A 15,761-nucleotide genomic window follows, 5' to 3' on the forward strand; every position below is an offset into this window, starting at 1 on the left:
TTAATGACGAATAAACACTTCACACGACAGACAGAAGTTTGGTTTCCCTCTCTGTTTGAATCTGAGGTTGTTCACTCTGACAGCTGCTGTAAACTCTTTACCTCAATAAATCATGCAGATTCAAATACATTAAAGTTTTTATGGAACAAACTTTTTAAAGTTTTTATTTTTGATTATTTTTTCTCTTATTGTTGTGATGTTTGTGTCAGAGGGCGACTTGAGCAGACAGTGTTTTCACATCTTCACTCTTCTCTCTGGAGGGCTGGGTCAAAGAAGTATAGGGTATCACGTGTGGTGTGTGTCAGAGCTGCAGTACACACACACACACACACACACACGCACACACACAGGATGTTTATGGAGAAGACGCTCCACGGATCCTCGACTCTTTCTCTCCTCACTTTGACTCCAGATCATTTCATCAAGCGCTGAGTGACTTCACATGTTTGTGGATTTTATAAAACTCCTGTTTGGATCATGAATGTCGTCTCCATGTGGAAACCAGGAGGAGTAGCAGCTCTGACTCTGTTTCTGCAGTGCTGGACTCAGGTAAGACTCATTACTGGGATATTTACTGTCAAAGGATTGATGAATAGGATGGTGACTTGTCTTTTCTAGCTTTGCAAAAACATTGAAGGTGAAGTTTCTGCAACTGTGCAATAAATGTCCCAAGAAGATGAGATGTAGAATCCTTTATAGCCAAAAAAAAAGTGAATCTTACTACATTAGAGAATTAAGTATAGAGTCCTCCATCTTGACTGCCTGTGTTGTATTTTCAGCTCTTTAAATGTCTTTGCAGGCTGAAGCTGTCCCTCCTGAGTGTGACCCAAACTTCATTTTACTCCAGGAAGAAGTTTCCTGTTTGGAGCTGCTCAGAAACAACCACAGCTCAGGAAGTCCAGGTGAGTCCAGGTGAACTCTGAGGATGTTTACAGTACACAAGTTCATACAAATACTGTAAACTGCTTCTTCTTACAGTACGTCTCATAAGTTAAAGCTCCTGTTCAGAGTTTTTATCTGATGGCTCTGAATGAGAGCATCACAGTAAGGACGGATAAGTGTGTGTTAGTGATTTCAGAGGTCAGTGTAAGACCTACAGCACGTTATGTAAGTTTTTCACATGAGACGAGGATAAAAATCACCCTTTCCAGTTTCACACGAGTTGATGTAAAGACGTATTTAAACGTGACGCAAATGCCGTGGCAGGAATGTCATCATACTCACACAAAAAAAAATGTAAAAGCAGGATTCACTTCTGCAACTGAAAAATCTTAGCTATGGTGAATCGTTTCTGCCACGGAGGCGAATCAGCGAGGAAATCATGTGATGATGTAGAATGTGAAGATCAAGTAGCAACTTCCAGAATGAAGTCAATTGTTAGCCTAATAGCATGATTACCTGAGTCATAATACCAAGTTTTCAGAAATGGAGAAAAAAAATATATATATAATAATATTTTGGCTATTTATGATATTATTTCATATTATGTTTACGGTTATTGTTAAAATTAAATTTAAATGTCTATGGCTGCATTAACATACCTGACACAACAAGCCACACAGCTTCTGGTACAGGCCCTTGTAATTTCATGCATCGACTCCTGCAGCTCTCTTCCCTGCGTGTACATTTAAACCTCTGCAGATTACCCAGAATGCAGCAGCACATCTGGTCTTTAACCAGCCCAAAACAGCATGTCACCCTGCTGTTCATCTGGATTCACTGGCTTCCAGTAGCAGCTCCAATCAAAGTCAAAGCTCTCCTTCTGGCTTAGTGTGGCTCCAAATCACTAGCCGGACTCGCAAACAGAGTTCTTCCTTTTTTTTTTTACATGGTATCACGATCAAAATGGCAACGCATGGGCAACATCTCGACGCACGGAAAACGTCCTGACGCAGTGTGCGTCATCTACGCTTTGTCTTGCTGTATCTATAGCAACAACAACAACAGCAGCAGCAGCACGGCAGACTTCCTGCACTCAAAAGACCAAGATTCCATGTGAACAGAGCATGTGCAGAACACAACTTAATCTTCTTTTCGCCCGACTGGCGTATACCAGAAACTTCGTAACTGGAATATAAGCATATTCCTGTTTTTAAAAAGGGTTATTGGTCTTAACATGGCCCTTGCGCAACCAAGTTATTGCTAATATTCCCAAATCTGAAAGGGTTACTGACTGTATGTAAACACATTGTATGACTTACGAAGAAATGCTGAAAACTGCAGTTCCTCATGTGTCCACTTGGGGCTGGCTCCAGAATTACCAGAAACTACATACACACTAATGCAAAACAGACAATTTTTTTACAGCCTGAAATAAAAAAGTTGCTTTCATTCTTGTAACTTGTAACAGGTACTAAGATTACACGTTGACCCAATCAGAGACACAGCAAACCTGATCAGCTGACAAGCATACTGTAGCCATAATTTGACATGCTAATACACAATGTGTCCCAGTATGTGTGGGAAAAAAAAGCAAGCACTTTGTTATCATTATCAGATATTTTGGGTCAAGGTGACTCATTACTCTCTGCTTGGTCTGAAGTTGATTTTTCTCCTGCAGTTTTCAGTCATCCAACATCTTGAGGTCGGAAAAGGCTTTTAATACAGAAATTATGTGTTTGCAAATTGTTGTAGGTTTTGACACCTGCACTGGATATTGTGTTGGTAAAACATTGATTAATTTCTCTGGTGTGGATCCATGTGAAAGCAGAGTAAACCTCCCTGACATTAAGACCCTGAAGTCTGTGTCTGTTCAGGCTTTTACTTTTCCAGGAAGTCTAAAGATAGAACAAAACAGAGACAGAATAAAACCTATACTTACACACCTATCTGTCATTTTTATTGAATGTGTTGACCTGAGAGGAAACAACGGCGACCTTCACCCATCATTGGGGCAGGTAATGTCATGATCTGTCAGCTGATTACATTTACAGACCTGTAAAAGTTAATGCTGCCATAGTTACGTCTCCCAGGTGGGTAATGGAGACCAGAGACCTGGAGAGGAATTGCATTAAGGTGACTGATGTTGGACACGATGAAGTCGTACATTTTTACAGATCCTCAGAGTCTCGGGTTTATCTACAGATCCATTACGGACATTAACTTCATGTTGATGTTCGCACGAAAACCAGTTTGTTCTTTGCTTCAGTCTTTTGATTCTAGCTACTCCTGACCTCTTTAAGTTTACATTTCTGGACCTGAAATGTACTTTTTGTTTAAGAACGTCAGTGAAGAAGAAGCACCAGCTGAGTCAGTTTATAGCAGAATAACTGGTTCTCAGCAGTTAATCACAGAGTCAAGTGTTTGCTGAATCTGATCCAGACTCTCTTCTGCTCTCCTGCCAAATTCCAAGAGTGACTCTCAGACTCAACGCAAAAAAACTGTGTGATAAAGAAAAATTTAGAACCAAAAACAGTCGACTTGTTTATTTGGGATGATTATTTATCTAATGTGAAGCCTTTTCATACAAATTCAGACCATATAAGATCAAATCTGCTGCTCAGCCAAGTTCTTGAAATGTTTGCTTACAGCCGCAAAGCTGCGAGACAGACTAATGAGCTACATCTAAGAGGGTCGGCGAGACCTGACAGGGACATGAGAGAGATGGACAGAGCTCTAAAATTAGCTTTTAGCGTTGTAGCAGTGATGATGGAGATGGTATTAGTCGTTGTAGCAGCTGGAGTCTGCAAAGATGATGAAAGACTCACAGAAATGTGCAGGTAGATAATAGTCCTGATCATGTAGCTTTTAGTCTTTGGTTGGTACAATTTCCCCCTGAGGGAATTGCTTGTTTTTTCTCTAAATGTGTTTCTAACAGCTTTCCTTTTCTCTCTGTCAGGCTGCAGGGGCTGGTGGGATCACCTGAACTGTTGGCCTCATGCTGCAGTCGGAGATGTCGTGTCTCAGCCGTGTCCCAGGTTTCTGCACACCACAGGTACATCAGGCCAAATGTCCAGTCCATGAGCAAAAATTTGACTCTTTCCTTGCTTTGATTTACTAATAATCTAATTCTCCTTTTCATCTTAAACATTTCATTTTCACATATCTGTGCAGGTCAGGTGTTCAGAAACTGTACAGATCACGGATGGTCCGAGTCTTTTCCTCCACATGAGGAAGCCTGTGAGTACGGATTCAACCAGAGCTTACCTGCAGAGGTAAACATGTCTGTCATCTGTTCAGTCTGATGGTCATTCTTTATCTCTGTCTTTCCATGATAAAGGTCCCATATTCTGCTCCTTTTCTGCAGTTTAATCTGGATCATTGATGTCTTCATGAGATGGTAGTAACATGTTTTGGTCCAAAAAGCCAATAAATCAAGCACAGCAGCATTGTTTCCAGGCTCTCATAGCCCCTCTGTTCAGAACGCTCTGATTTAGTGGGCGTGGCCTTCATATGTAAATGAGCCATCGCTGATACCGCCCCGCTCTTCCGCGTCACTACGAGCTCCGAGTGCACAATGTTTAGAAAACAGCAAAGCTTGTTTACCGTAATATTACAGGCTAAAACAACAGGCTAACCGCAGCTACAGTTAGCATCCTGAAGCTAACACAGAGACAGGGGGGACACTGAGGAAAAGCTCTTACATCTGCTCCACAGCACACAGCATTTAAAATACTCACATTTCCAGGGTCCCAGGTTTGTTGGTGCATGGTTGGTAATGCGCCTGGATTCAGGACCAGTCTATTGGCTAGCCCTCTGTTGGACTGTCCAAAGTTGGAAAAGCAGTCGGCCATGAAGTGACTAGCACACACATGAACAGTTTTACTGAGTGTAGCTGGAACATTTCCTTGATAAATGAACTCTGGACACTTGGTCTTGTCTTCTTCCGAGATGGGAAGCTTGAGCATGGAACTATGTGGCTGTTTACAGCCAAAAACAGAGCAGTGATGGCTCCTCAACTTCAGCATTCTCCTCCCCGCTGCTGGAGATATTTCTCTCCAGCAGCGGGGACGGGAGTGGGCGGGGAGGGAGTTCGGGGGTATCTGCTCCAGTGGTCCAATCAGGTCAGACTTGCTCCTGATTGGTCAAAAAAGGGAATCGCTGACGTCGGCAAATCCCCAAAATCCAAACAGCTTGTTTTAGGTCAGGATTTTACATTCACAAGCTCTACTAAGTACAGGTTTGGTCATTAAATATCACATTTTGTGGGCTGGGAGGAAAGCCAGAGACCCACAAATTTCACTAAAAGACTTAATAAAGTGATTTTTGCATAATATGGGAAAGCAGTTTAATAATTGAGTCAAACTGGTTGCTAATCTGCTTCAAAGAGCAGCTTTTCATGTAATCAGATAAATTGGCGTTGTCGGTAGGATTGAAAATCAAATTGTATCTGCTTTATTTTAACAAATATTCTCTATCTGGTTTATCTTGTAAACCTGGGACCTCTTCTCTTACCCATTCATTCTAAAATTCAGCGACCTTCCTTCCCATCTTCTCTCTTCTTCTTCCTGTCTTCCTCTCTTACAGGGTCTGTTGTGCCCTATGGCAGATTCCCTATCAAGCTTCTAAGCAGGAAATTCAGAATCTCTTTTCCAACACAACCAATGCTGAAAATGCTCTGCTACAGTAATATCTGAATGAGCTGCAGCTCATCTCGTCTGTGTCTGATTCCCACAGTCTGTTTGTGTGTTTAAAGAGGAGATGTTGAGTAAACCAGTGAGCTCTGAGGTCTGGTTTGTGTCAGCGGTCAGATCTTCCTGTTGGGGGACGGCAGAGCTTCTCTCAGCTGATTTAGGAGACAAACACAGGCTGCGTGGATGCACTTTGTCTCTTACGTTCTGTTTTTTGTTAAACTGCAGAGAAGTATGCAGAGATTATTTCATTCTCTGTCAGAATCTGGGAGGATGTTTCTTATCTTTGGCTCTCATTAGTTGGAGAGACTCACACTCTTTTTATTAACCCTGCAGGGGCTGAACTAACAGTAAACACATCTTTTTTCCTCAGGTGTTCAGGTCTCAGCATTACTTTATGCTGGTGAGGATCATGTACTCTGTGGGATACGCTCTTTCCCTCGTCTCCCTCACCATCGCTGTGATCATCCTCTGTGTGTTCAGGTCAGAAACCAGCACAAGCAATTCTTTGTCTGCCCTGTGCTGTGATGCTTTTTGTTTTTCTTTAGCGTTAATATTCCTTTTCTCCACCAGGAGGCTCCACTGCACCAGAAACTTTGTTCACATCCAACTCTTCCTCTCCTTCATCCTCAGAGCATCTCTCATCTTCATCAGAGACTCTGTTCTGTTCTCCACTGATGATCATTTCCACTGCGGTATCTACCCGGTACTGTCTGCTGTCAAACTGTGAAACAACTACTTCCTGTTTATAAATAATAATATATAATAATATAATGAAACAGATGTTGTCTGATACATAGTAGCTTTGTGTTTCTCTTAACTTTACCCACTCAATCCTCGTTATTTTCCCTGGAAAATATCAACATGGATTTTAATTTGTTTTGGCTGAAAACTCTTCATTGTTGTTGCCTCATGTCAAAAAATAATTGAATTTATTTCATATATTTCCCACCTCTATGAACTCAAACAACCTTTAAACAACAGTTGAACTTTATGCTGCAGTCTAAATATTGCTCCTCTGTCCTCTGCTGCCCCCTAGAGGTAGTCTGTTAAGTAGTTTTCTTACAGCATCACATCAGACCAGTTAAAGTTCACAATTATTGTTTTTTTTTTTTCATATCAAGTGGATTAATTATAGACTCCCAACAAAGTTATTCATTAATTTTCTGCAGTGTAAAATGATGCTTATTCTTAAGACATCTGTCGTTTTTAAAGTTTTGTCTCTGTTCTCTGCTGCCCCCCGCAGGTTGGGTGTAAAGTTGCCACAGCTCTGTCAAACTACAGCATCATGGCAAACTACAGCTGGTTGCTGGCTGAGGGTCACTTCCTGTACAGTCTGCTCAGTGTGTCTCTCTTCTCCACCAGGAGGTGCCTGTGGTACTACATCGTCCTTGGCTGGGGTAAAAAAAAAAAAAATTAAAACTTTAGTTTAACAACACCTGAAGCAAACAGAAATTAACTTTTTTTTTTTTGTCTTGTAGGTGCTCCATTGGCTATCCTGATCGGATGGTGCAGTGCGAGGTATCTCCATGAAGATGAAGGGTAGGATCAGACATAAAGATGTGTGTGCTCACATGGTTTCTTTTATTTGAATATTTAATGCTTTTATCAACATCTGTTTGATCTGTTTTTTAACTTGAAGTTGTTGGGAGACGAGGAGGATCTGGTGGATCTGGTGGATTCTCAGATTACCTGTTCTAATCTTCATCACAGTCAGTAATACCTGGATTATTTCACCTTTGGCATCAATTTAAAGCTATGGTCTACGATCTGAAACCCAGTTTGGCTGATGAGACACATTTGAAAAACGCAGCCTCACTTACCCCTTCCCTGCGCAATCAAAACCATGAATTAGCCGGCGAAGCAGGTCTGGCGTTGCCACGGCCAGCTGATCAGAGCAGAGCCGAATGTGAGCGAGGCTTTACCTTTCTCGGCGTGTCTTCACCAGCTCAGTTTACAATGCTAAAGATGTGTGGCTAACTTATGCTAACATCTATTGACAGAGCCGACCCGTTCCGACCAGCAGCGTTCAGTCATTAGCCAGTACAGGCTCAGACTAACCAGAGTTATTCAGCTGACATCTCCCACTGTGGTAAACAAAGTCATTACCTGTTCAATAGAAACTCAGCTGTCTCTGTGTCAGTCTTCGGTCCCAAATCCCTCTGCAGCTTTTTCCACCGGTCGTACATTTCTCCAATATTCAGTCTCTATTGGCGCCTGTATCACTCATAATTCTTCCTTGCTTCAGCTTTTTCCTTGAAACTTTTTTTGTTTTCTTCCCTTCTCTGTAGAGGGTAACAGTAACAGCTTCCTGGTTTTGGTCTTCTCCTGCTCCATGACGCTTCGGTAGCTGAGCAGTTAGCTGACGTGAGAGGGGTAGTGGGGAAGGATGAGGCGGGGCCATGGGCATGACGGTGTGGAGCGAGGGAGACAGGGGATTGGATGGAGCAGATATACTGAACGGATTTTTTTCGTTCTTTTTGGTCTTTATATTGTGTAGATTGGACCATTACAGCCCTATAAACGGTATTATTAAGATGTACAAAGCTTCCAAATCGTAGACCATAGCTTTAATTTAATTGTCATAATGTGATTTAAATATGAAGAACAATACAGATTATTCTGTCTCTCTGTGTGTTTCAGGTGAATCTGTCATTCTTTGTTTGCATTATAAGAATCCTGGTGGCCAAACTGAGGACTCAGGACATGCCAGGGAGTGAGTTTAACCACTACAGGTGAGACGTCTCCACAGGTGTATGACTTGTAATTACTGTGATTTCATCTCTAAGTGTCTTTTTTTAAAACCGGAGTCCAAACTATCTCTGACTCAGCAGGTGTTAGAGTCTGAAAATAAAGAGTCCTGAGCAGATATAATCCAGACACAGGAATAAACCCACTTTTGTAAACTCTCAACCTCCCATTCATTATCCTTATTGTGTCTCCAACAGGAAGCTGGCTAAGTCCTCGTTCCTGCTCGTGTCTCTGTTTGGCTTACACTACATCCTGTTTGCTTTTCTTCCACATAAAGTCACTCACACAACACACCAAGTTTGGAACTTTATCGAGCTGGCTTTTGCTTCAACTCAGGTACGCTTGGATGAACGGTTTGTTAACGTTCATTATTTTCTTCTGCGCAGAACTTTTCCCACTCATCCTGCACAAATAAATAATCAGAAAAGTTTGTTTTATATCAGTTTTGAGTCATTTCTAATCAGACTAACAGATGACTCTTTCATGTGCTGTTTCAGGGGTTTGTTGTAGCTCTTCTATACTGCTTCCTGAATGCAGAGGTACTTTCATTTCAATTTCCTCCCCACAGAGAAGCTCCTTTTTTCACAACAAATATAGTTTAGTTAAGACTGAGTTTGTCAACAAAATAAATAACTCTAAGGTAAATGCACTGTTTTTTTCTCTTCCAGGTGCAGAATGAGCTCCAGAAAAGGTGGAGGAGGTGGAGACAGAAGCAGAACCTGCAGGTGGAGACCAGGAGACCTCGTAGCTCTCTGAGCCAGAGTGGAGGAGGGCCGACAAACATCTCTCTGATCATGAAATCATCCAGTTTACCCGAGTCTGATCAGATTTGACAGAAACATGCTGCAGTAAGTGGGAGTTTGAGGTCAGCACACTAGGCTAGCATGCTGATATTAGCATTCAGCTCCACTGAGCGGCCTCCTAGCGTTGTTGGCACAGCTGCAGACTTTATTTCCTTTACCTCCAGGAAATATCAACAAGAAGAAACCAAATGTGACTCCACACTGCTGCACTGTCTTTTTTAATTGAATTTTTGCCTGTATTTATTTATATTTTAAAATCTGTCACCTCTCCTGTAAATATTTTATAAGGTATTTTATGTTATGACGGTTTGGTGCTGGATTGTTGCTTTGCCATGTTTCACTGCTGTATTTTTTTATGTGCATAAATAAAGTAACCTTAGATTAAAAAAAGAAGTTATACATGGAGTTTGTTTTATTTTATGTTAAGTGCATTTTGAGCTGTCGGTTGTTTTTCTTTGTATTTGGGGTGGATCATTACTTTGTATGGCTCATTTGTTGGTCATGGACACCAAACTTTTTGTGGCTTCAGTGATATTTTTACTAATTTTGCTCCTTTGTTTGTCTGGAAATCCTACATTTAACTATTGCCGCATTGTTTACATGTGAAATCAGCTGTTAGCAGCCTGTAGCATGTCAATGCTAACTGGTGCAAGGCCAGATGTTTACCACAAGGTGAGGAGAAGGAGGTGAGGACGACGTGCTGGTTCTCAGGTGTGAGCTAAGAAGTGACGACATGGACCTGTCCTTCCATCCATCGTTATTGGGAAAGTAAGATCTATCTCCAATAAGATGGACGAGCTAGCTGTGCTAACCCAGCAACAGAGGGAATACCAGAAGGCAGAGTAGCATCATGTAATTCACAGACATGGCTAACAGAGCTAACACCAGACACCAACGCCACATTGGAAGAGCTTCACCTGCTGTGAGCAGACAGGATCCAGGAGACAGAGACTGAACAGACTGCTGAAGAAGCTCAGTCCTGGACCCTGTGGAGGTGGAGGCTGGCTGACTGGACAATGATGGACAAGCTGTCAGCATCTATTTTCTTATGGAGCTTTTTTGCACTTTCTATACACTTTCTTTTGTTTTCTTGATTGCTGCTGTGACTCCTCCTGAACTTCCCCTTGGGGATAAATAAAGTATTTTTTATTCTATTCTCTTCAACCCACCAGCCACAGAAGGACTTACTGAAGCTGTAGTGTGACAAAAGGATCAGAGATGGTCAAACCCAGCTGTCAAAGAGGAATGATTTAATGTTGAAAATCCAGGACTTTTCAGTTACACTGACATAATTTTTGATATCAGACCTTCATCTTCTGTTAATCTCACAGGGACTAATCACAGTCCAGCACACAGTCCATGTGTTTCCTGTGTTTAAGGACACTCTGCTGGTGTTTTAAGGCTTCACTGTGTCGGGATGGAAGGAGGGAAGGGGGGGCTTCCAGTCCATCCAGCAGTTGGCCCCTCAGGTTTCTACTTCTTCATGTGTGTGATATTAGATCCCGTACTTCCCTTTCAACTCTTCAACCAGTTTGATGTAGTCTTCCATGGCAGCCTCTTGGCTCTTTCCTAAATGAATCATGACATGACATTGGTATGTTTCAGCAATCTGCTGCCTTTAATACATGCTTGTGTCATTTAACTTGAACCTGATGATAAACATTCACACAGATGGATTTTTACAGCCTCAGATAACCCTGAAAGCTGTAATGACACCTGAGGTGAGGGTTAATCTCTGAAGACGGGGGAGGCTGACTCCGACATTTTCGCACAAAGCACAGAAAACTATTTAAAAAAATGTTTCAAGACTCGAGCTGTGAAATGAATTAAAAACCTGGAGGCGTACCTTTCTGCTTCTCCCAGGCGTCCCATTTAGCTTTCCCTGTGAAGTCAAACATCCCTGGACGAGCTGTAGGAAGGCAGAGAGAGAAACAGGTGTTAGTATAGAGAATAAATTAAGTCTAATGAAGTGTGAGGAAAGGATTCTGCTGCCCTCTTCAGGTAATATGTGGCAGAAATGTTTTTTTCTCAAAGTAAAATTAAAACAATTTGGGACAGAATGACAGTTTTCTAATCTTTTATTCAAAAATTAAAAATGACATTGTATATTATATCAATATCAAAGAGTAACAAAGATGACAAGTAGATCATGTAATGAGTTCCTCACGTGTGTTGACGTCTCCTACGGTGGCTTGTTTGAACAGCGAGTAGACCTGCAGCATCTCTTCATCAGCAGGCTTCTCTTTCAGTTTCTTCACATCCTCTGCAGCTGTATTAAATTTTTGCTGGAAGGAAGAGTGAATGCAGAGGAGGTCAAAGGTGAGCCTGGGGTTTGTAAGACCAATTTCCAACCCTGACAGAAATTTTACAGCCAAGAATACTAATGAGCTAATCAAAGAAACAAATAACAGACTTTTTATTTAACTATTTTTATTTTTAAGGAAGTTTGTTGCTACTTGCTCAGACTCAATCGTGTCAGTCTGATTTCTGATGTGTGTTTTCTCAGATTACTCACATGAACTACTCAGACTTCAGTTATCATTATGAGAGTGATGGACTTTAAACCAAACTGGTGACTCAGGTTGGATCAATGCAGATAACCCTGAAGTCTCCATAGGTTCAGGGTTTGTTTAGGATAATTCAAAACAAATCTGGATGTAGAAATTTCAGATTAATCTAACGCACAGCTAAGTGAAGCTGCTTCAGAGTGTTTTCAGAGTGTGAGTGTGGCGCTTGATGCTGTAATACTGAACAGAGGCCAAACACAAAACACTCTTTGATTCCCTCCGACACCCCTAACCCCCTCTGTGGTACCACTCTGTGCCAACTGGGCCAGAGGGGAGGACCAAAGCCCCAGTGAAATTATCTGATTGAGGTTTAGGTTAATGCATGGGTTGATCCTCCTGTATGTAATAACTACTGGAGGAATAGTAATACCGTGATAACCATGTGTTAAAAACCAACAAGCTCTGAAGACATGTCACACTGTGGAAACCTCCAACAGAAACCAGTGATACTATCGCAGCATAAAGAGAGTTAAAGATCAAACTAAAGAAAAAATCTTAACAATGTTGATGAGTGACTCCCTCCCTCCCCCCTTCAGGCTGTCACAATGTGTAGGCAGTGGGTCAAAGGTCACGAATGGTCAGACAGAATGCTAAACCATCTCCAAACTCACTCTAATTGCTGTACCTCACATGATTTCAACGCTAATAAATGGTGACCGAGCTTACGTCTTATAGATCAGAGTATCTTTAATACCTCCTTTGTTTAGTTTCCACGTGCTCGCCGAAGGAAACAACACCTGAGGCTAGCTGTCACTTCATGTGGCTAACTAGCACAAGCTAACAATCTCCCCTCTCTCTGCATAAACGGGACTATAAGAGACCTTCTCATTGCATACAACTCTCCAAATAACTGCACACTAACCTTCAGGTCAGCCATGTTGAGTTACTGGTCCTTTGTGAGGCCTGGTAGCCGGTAGATCCCTGCAGTTAGACCGCTAGTTGGACGGTGAGGAAGAAGAAGAAGGGGCGAAGTCCGCAGCGACACTGAAGCCGGTAGGACACGCCCACACCTTATCACGATTGGCTGTTAGGAATGATAGCACAAAATCACGGCTTCTCATTGGTTGGCGTGATTGTTGTAACCAATCATGTCTCTACAACTGAGGAGCGACATTATTTACCACAGAAAACTTTTAATTTATCATTTACTCAAACATAAATATTTAATCCAGTTCCCTTATTTTGATTTTTATTGCTGTTTCTTTTTATTTTTTTAAATTTGTTATTCATTTTAGCCCTTTCTGCATGCAATTTTGTTCCATTTTTAGCTTTTTTTTTCTTTTTCTTTTTTGTAGCTGAGATTAGAAGCAGTGGTGCCACATTTGGCAGGATTGCATCCAACTGGGCTTCTATTGGGCTGGAAAAAAAAAGTGCATTGGGTGGGTTGATAGAATGTGGGCTGCTTTTCATAACATTTCATGTTTGTTTGTTTGTTTGTTTGTTTGTTTTTTTAAAAAGCATATTCCAGAAAAAATATCCAAAAAATAATTTCAAATAGTTTGGCAAAATAATAATGTTAAAAAACACTTGTGTAGTTGCAGAAAATAACCACAGCTCACCCTCTGTGGCAAAATGCAACTGTTCTAAAAACCTTAAAAACCTTGAAAATAAATAAATAAATAAATAAATAATAAAAAAAACTTCCAACAGGAGAAAAGTAGTCAGAAAACTTTATTAAACATATTTTAAAACAACTAAACAACAATGAAAAAAAGTTTTTGGTCAAAATTACTCATAGAAACACTCTTAAGAAGAGAAATAAAAGGCACACCTGTGAGGTGGGGAATGAGCTTTGCATTAAAAACAATCTTTTAAAATTAAAAGTCTGCAGCAGAAACATGACAACATTTTTCTTAATCTTCCAAATGTCTGAGTGTTTTTGACCTTTGACCTGTCTTTGCAGAATTGTCTCCGCTATAACTGAAACCCGGGCGTCACCAGACAGTTTTGGGATTTGCTTTAAAAAGACTGTAATCTTCTCTCTTGAAGAAAGCCAACTCTGTTTCATTAGCTGAAAAAAACGTGAATTCACAGTAAGTCAAAGACAAATAGTTGAAGTCTGAAGTGTGTGTGATAAAAGCTGATTCATCTTTGTTTATGTTTGCAATAAAGTACTACTCTTACCAACACCACAGTCACTCAACGTCTGACCGTCTCTGAGAATTAACTTTTCGTCATCATCTAGACTCATCACCAACTCATTAGTCTGAGGGAAAAAAACAGACAAGAGACACAAATTACAAAGCCAAAAATTCCGTAATTTTTTAAAATCATAGTTCAGGTAAAAATGCTTAATTGTACACCCAGAAAAAAATAAATAATCATTGTGGTAAAGTTAATGCTACATGCCTTATTTACTGATCTCTTATACTGAGAAGCCTGGCATAGAATAGCATAGAATAGAATAGAATAGAATAGAATAGAATAGAATAGAATAGAATAGAATATTCTTTATTAATCCTCCTTAGGGATTTTTTTTTAACAGCAGCTTACAAAAAACTGCAGTAATGCAATAACAATAAAAATAAAATAATGATAATAGAATACAAAATTAAAAATTTGGAGAAATACAAAGAATATAAAAAGTATAGAAAAGTAGAAAAAACTATTACTATTTACATAGTTATATTTCATGTCATATATCAAGTGTCTATTATAATTCATCTTACAAACAAACCTTTGCTCCATGAGCTTGGTGGACAATCTTCATTGTGTCTTCAAATAGAGAAACATACAATTATCAGAGGATTACTGACAAGATTATGGATTGATGGGAAATTAAAGCAGCGGCAGAAATTGTAGTTGTTATTTAAAACAATTACAATGTCGTTTTGAATTATAAAAAATGGTATGGGGTTATATTTGTGCCATCAGAAACTGAAATTAAATTAAAATATTGAATTTGAAAAGCATGAAGTGTAACTGAAAATTAAAATTAATTGAAATTTAATTTTAAAACTGAATCTGCTTTATGTGAATTGAAATTGAATTCTGTGTAATTGATTTTGTCTTAAAAAAAAGTTAAATTAAAGTATAAAAAGAATTGAATTTTCATTGACAAAATACAAATTCAAATTCAATTAAAAATTAATTCAATTAAAAAAATAAATTCATTTTCAAAACATTAATTTCCAGTAACACTTCATGCTTTCAAAATTCAATATTTTAATTCAATTTCAGTTTCTGATGGCACAAATATAACCCCATAAAATGGTATTAAATATTTTTTTAAAATGAGTTAATGAAAGTTAGTAAACAGGTAAGTCTTCACTCGAGGTTTAAATAGTTAAGATGCACGTATCATCAAAGTTTTATAAAACAATACAACATTTTTAGGCATAATGAACAATAAGGTGTCTAAACAAGTAGCTCTAAAAATACAATCTTAGACTGTTTCTGTGACAACAACAACAGGATAATAAACATTTGAGATTATATGGAATAATCCTGTCAGACATACCATAACCATATTTCCTAAATGGAGGAGGGAGTCCTGCTCTTGTTGCGATATCTAGAAGAAATTTCAGAGTTTAGTTCATATTTGGTCTAAAAAAATAATCATTATGATTTCTATCTGCGTGTGTTTATGTTTGTATTTTATGCTCACCGTTTTGGACCATCTGAATGAAGTCCTGCACTGTCTGCTCCAGACTGACTCCATGAAACACCACAGGTTTAAAGTTCCTGTGCTCGAAGGACCGAACCAGCCTCACGGTGACCACCGCTCCGGAAGACATGACCGGGCGACTGTGACGTCCAGACCCGATGATGTGAGCTCTGTCAGCGGGGAGTGTGAGTCTGTGTCCCGCTGATCCTCCTGATATTTCTCCGTGGACAGTAGATAACGAGAACCTTCTCAAACCAGACAGGAGACTCCAGTTTGGCGTGGAAGACCAGGCCTGATTAATCGATAATTTTCAGCGATCCAGTGACGATCAGTCGATCACCGAGCACCGCGAGCGTTCTTCTTCTACGGTTCAAACAGGCATCAAGCGCGTGTCGCTGCCCTCCTCTGGTCATTAATCAGATCTCTAAATCATTTCCTTAAATCCTCTCATAAAAATTTGATG

General features: G+C 40.1%; 3 protein-coding genes across 3 annotated transcripts; 1 reads left to right on the forward strand and 2 right to left on the reverse strand.

Moving 5' to 3' along the window:
• The first annotated feature begins 492 nt into the window (after positions 1-492).
• Positions 493-9,325, forward strand: sctr (secretin receptor). Its single transcript, XM_074695394.1, has 13 exons — positions 493-549; positions 800-902; positions 3,839-3,934; positions 4,054-4,154; positions 5,944-6,053; positions 6,144-6,276; positions 6,817-6,970; positions 7,052-7,112; positions 7,213-7,282; positions 8,214-8,305; positions 8,519-8,657; positions 8,819-8,860; positions 8,990-9,325. Exons 1-13 carry the CDS (start codon positions 493-495, stop codon positions 9,152-9,154), a joined length of 1,323 nt encoding a protein of 440 aa, XP_074551495.1. The 3' UTR covers positions 9,155-9,325.
• Positions 9,326-10,359: 1,034 nt separating this feature from the next.
• Positions 10,360-12,711, reverse strand: dbi (diazepam binding inhibitor (GABA receptor modulator, acyl-CoA binding protein)). The gene is made up of 4 exons (XM_074694983.1): positions 12,554-12,711; positions 11,292-11,409; positions 10,971-11,033; positions 10,360-10,693 (listed from the first exon to the last, which is right to left on the reverse strand). Exons 1-4 carry the CDS (start codon positions 12,566-12,568, stop codon positions 10,620-10,622), a joined length of 270 nt encoding a protein of 89 aa, XP_074551084.1. The 5' UTR covers positions 12,569-12,711; the 3' UTR covers positions 10,360-10,619.
• Positions 12,712-13,367: 656 nt separating this feature from the next.
• Positions 13,368-15,649, reverse strand: cunh2orf76 (chromosome unknown C2orf76 homolog). The gene is made up of 5 exons (XM_074694595.1): positions 15,299-15,649; positions 15,152-15,202; positions 14,369-14,406; positions 13,816-13,897; positions 13,368-13,702 (listed from the first exon to the last, which is right to left on the reverse strand). Exons 1-5 carry the CDS (start codon positions 15,426-15,428, stop codon positions 13,626-13,628), a joined length of 378 nt encoding a protein of 125 aa, XP_074550696.1. The 5' UTR covers positions 15,429-15,649; the 3' UTR covers positions 13,368-13,625.
• Positions 15,650-15,761: the final 112 nt, after the last annotated feature.

This window comes from Halichoeres trimaculatus, unplaced genomic scaffold (assembly GCF_033239565.1).
Source record: "Halichoeres trimaculatus isolate MK-OKI-2021-1 unplaced genomic scaffold, fHalTri1.1 fHalTri1_scaffold_19, whole genome shotgun sequence".
Lineage (NCBI taxonomy): Eukaryota > Metazoa > Chordata > Actinopteri > Labriformes > Labridae > Halichoeres > Halichoeres trimaculatus.

Excerpts from the sequence above, each read along its gene's own strand:
- sctr (XM_074695394.1), top strand. The coding sequence starts at position 493 with ATGTGGAAACCAGGAGGAGTAGCAGCTCTGACTCTGTTTCTGCAGTGC. Across the intron at positions 6,054-6,143 it reads ATCATCCTCTGTGTGTTCAG|GAGGCTCCACTGCACCAGAA; the intron begins GTCAGAAACCAG and ends TTTCTCCACCAG. Across the intron at positions 8,658-8,818 it reads TGGCTTTTGCTTCAACTCAG|GGGTTTGTTGTAGCTCTTCT; the intron begins GTACGCTTGGAT and ends GTGCTGTTTCAG.
- dbi (XM_074694983.1), bottom strand. Across the intron at positions 11,034-11,291 it reads CGTAGGAGACGTCAACACAC|CTCGTCCAGGGATGTTTGAC; the intron begins GTGAGGAACTCA and ends GCCTTCCTACAG. Across the intron at positions 10,694-10,970 it reads CGCCTGGGAGAAGCAGAAAG|GAAAGAGCCAAGAGGCTGCC; the intron begins GTACGCCTCCAG and ends TGATTCATTTAG.
- cunh2orf76 (XM_074694595.1), bottom strand. The coding sequence starts at position 15,428 with ATGTCTTCCGGAGCGGTGGTCACCGTGAGGCTGGTTCGGTCCTTCGAG. Across the intron at positions 14,407-15,151 it reads ATTTAGGAAATATGGTTATG|ACACAATGAAGATTGTCCAC; the intron begins GTATGTCTGACA and ends CTCTATTTGAAG. Across the intron at positions 13,898-14,368 it reads ACCAAGCTCATGGAGCAAAG|ACTAATGAGTTGGTGATGAG; the intron begins GTTTGTTTGTAA and ends TTTTTCCCTCAG.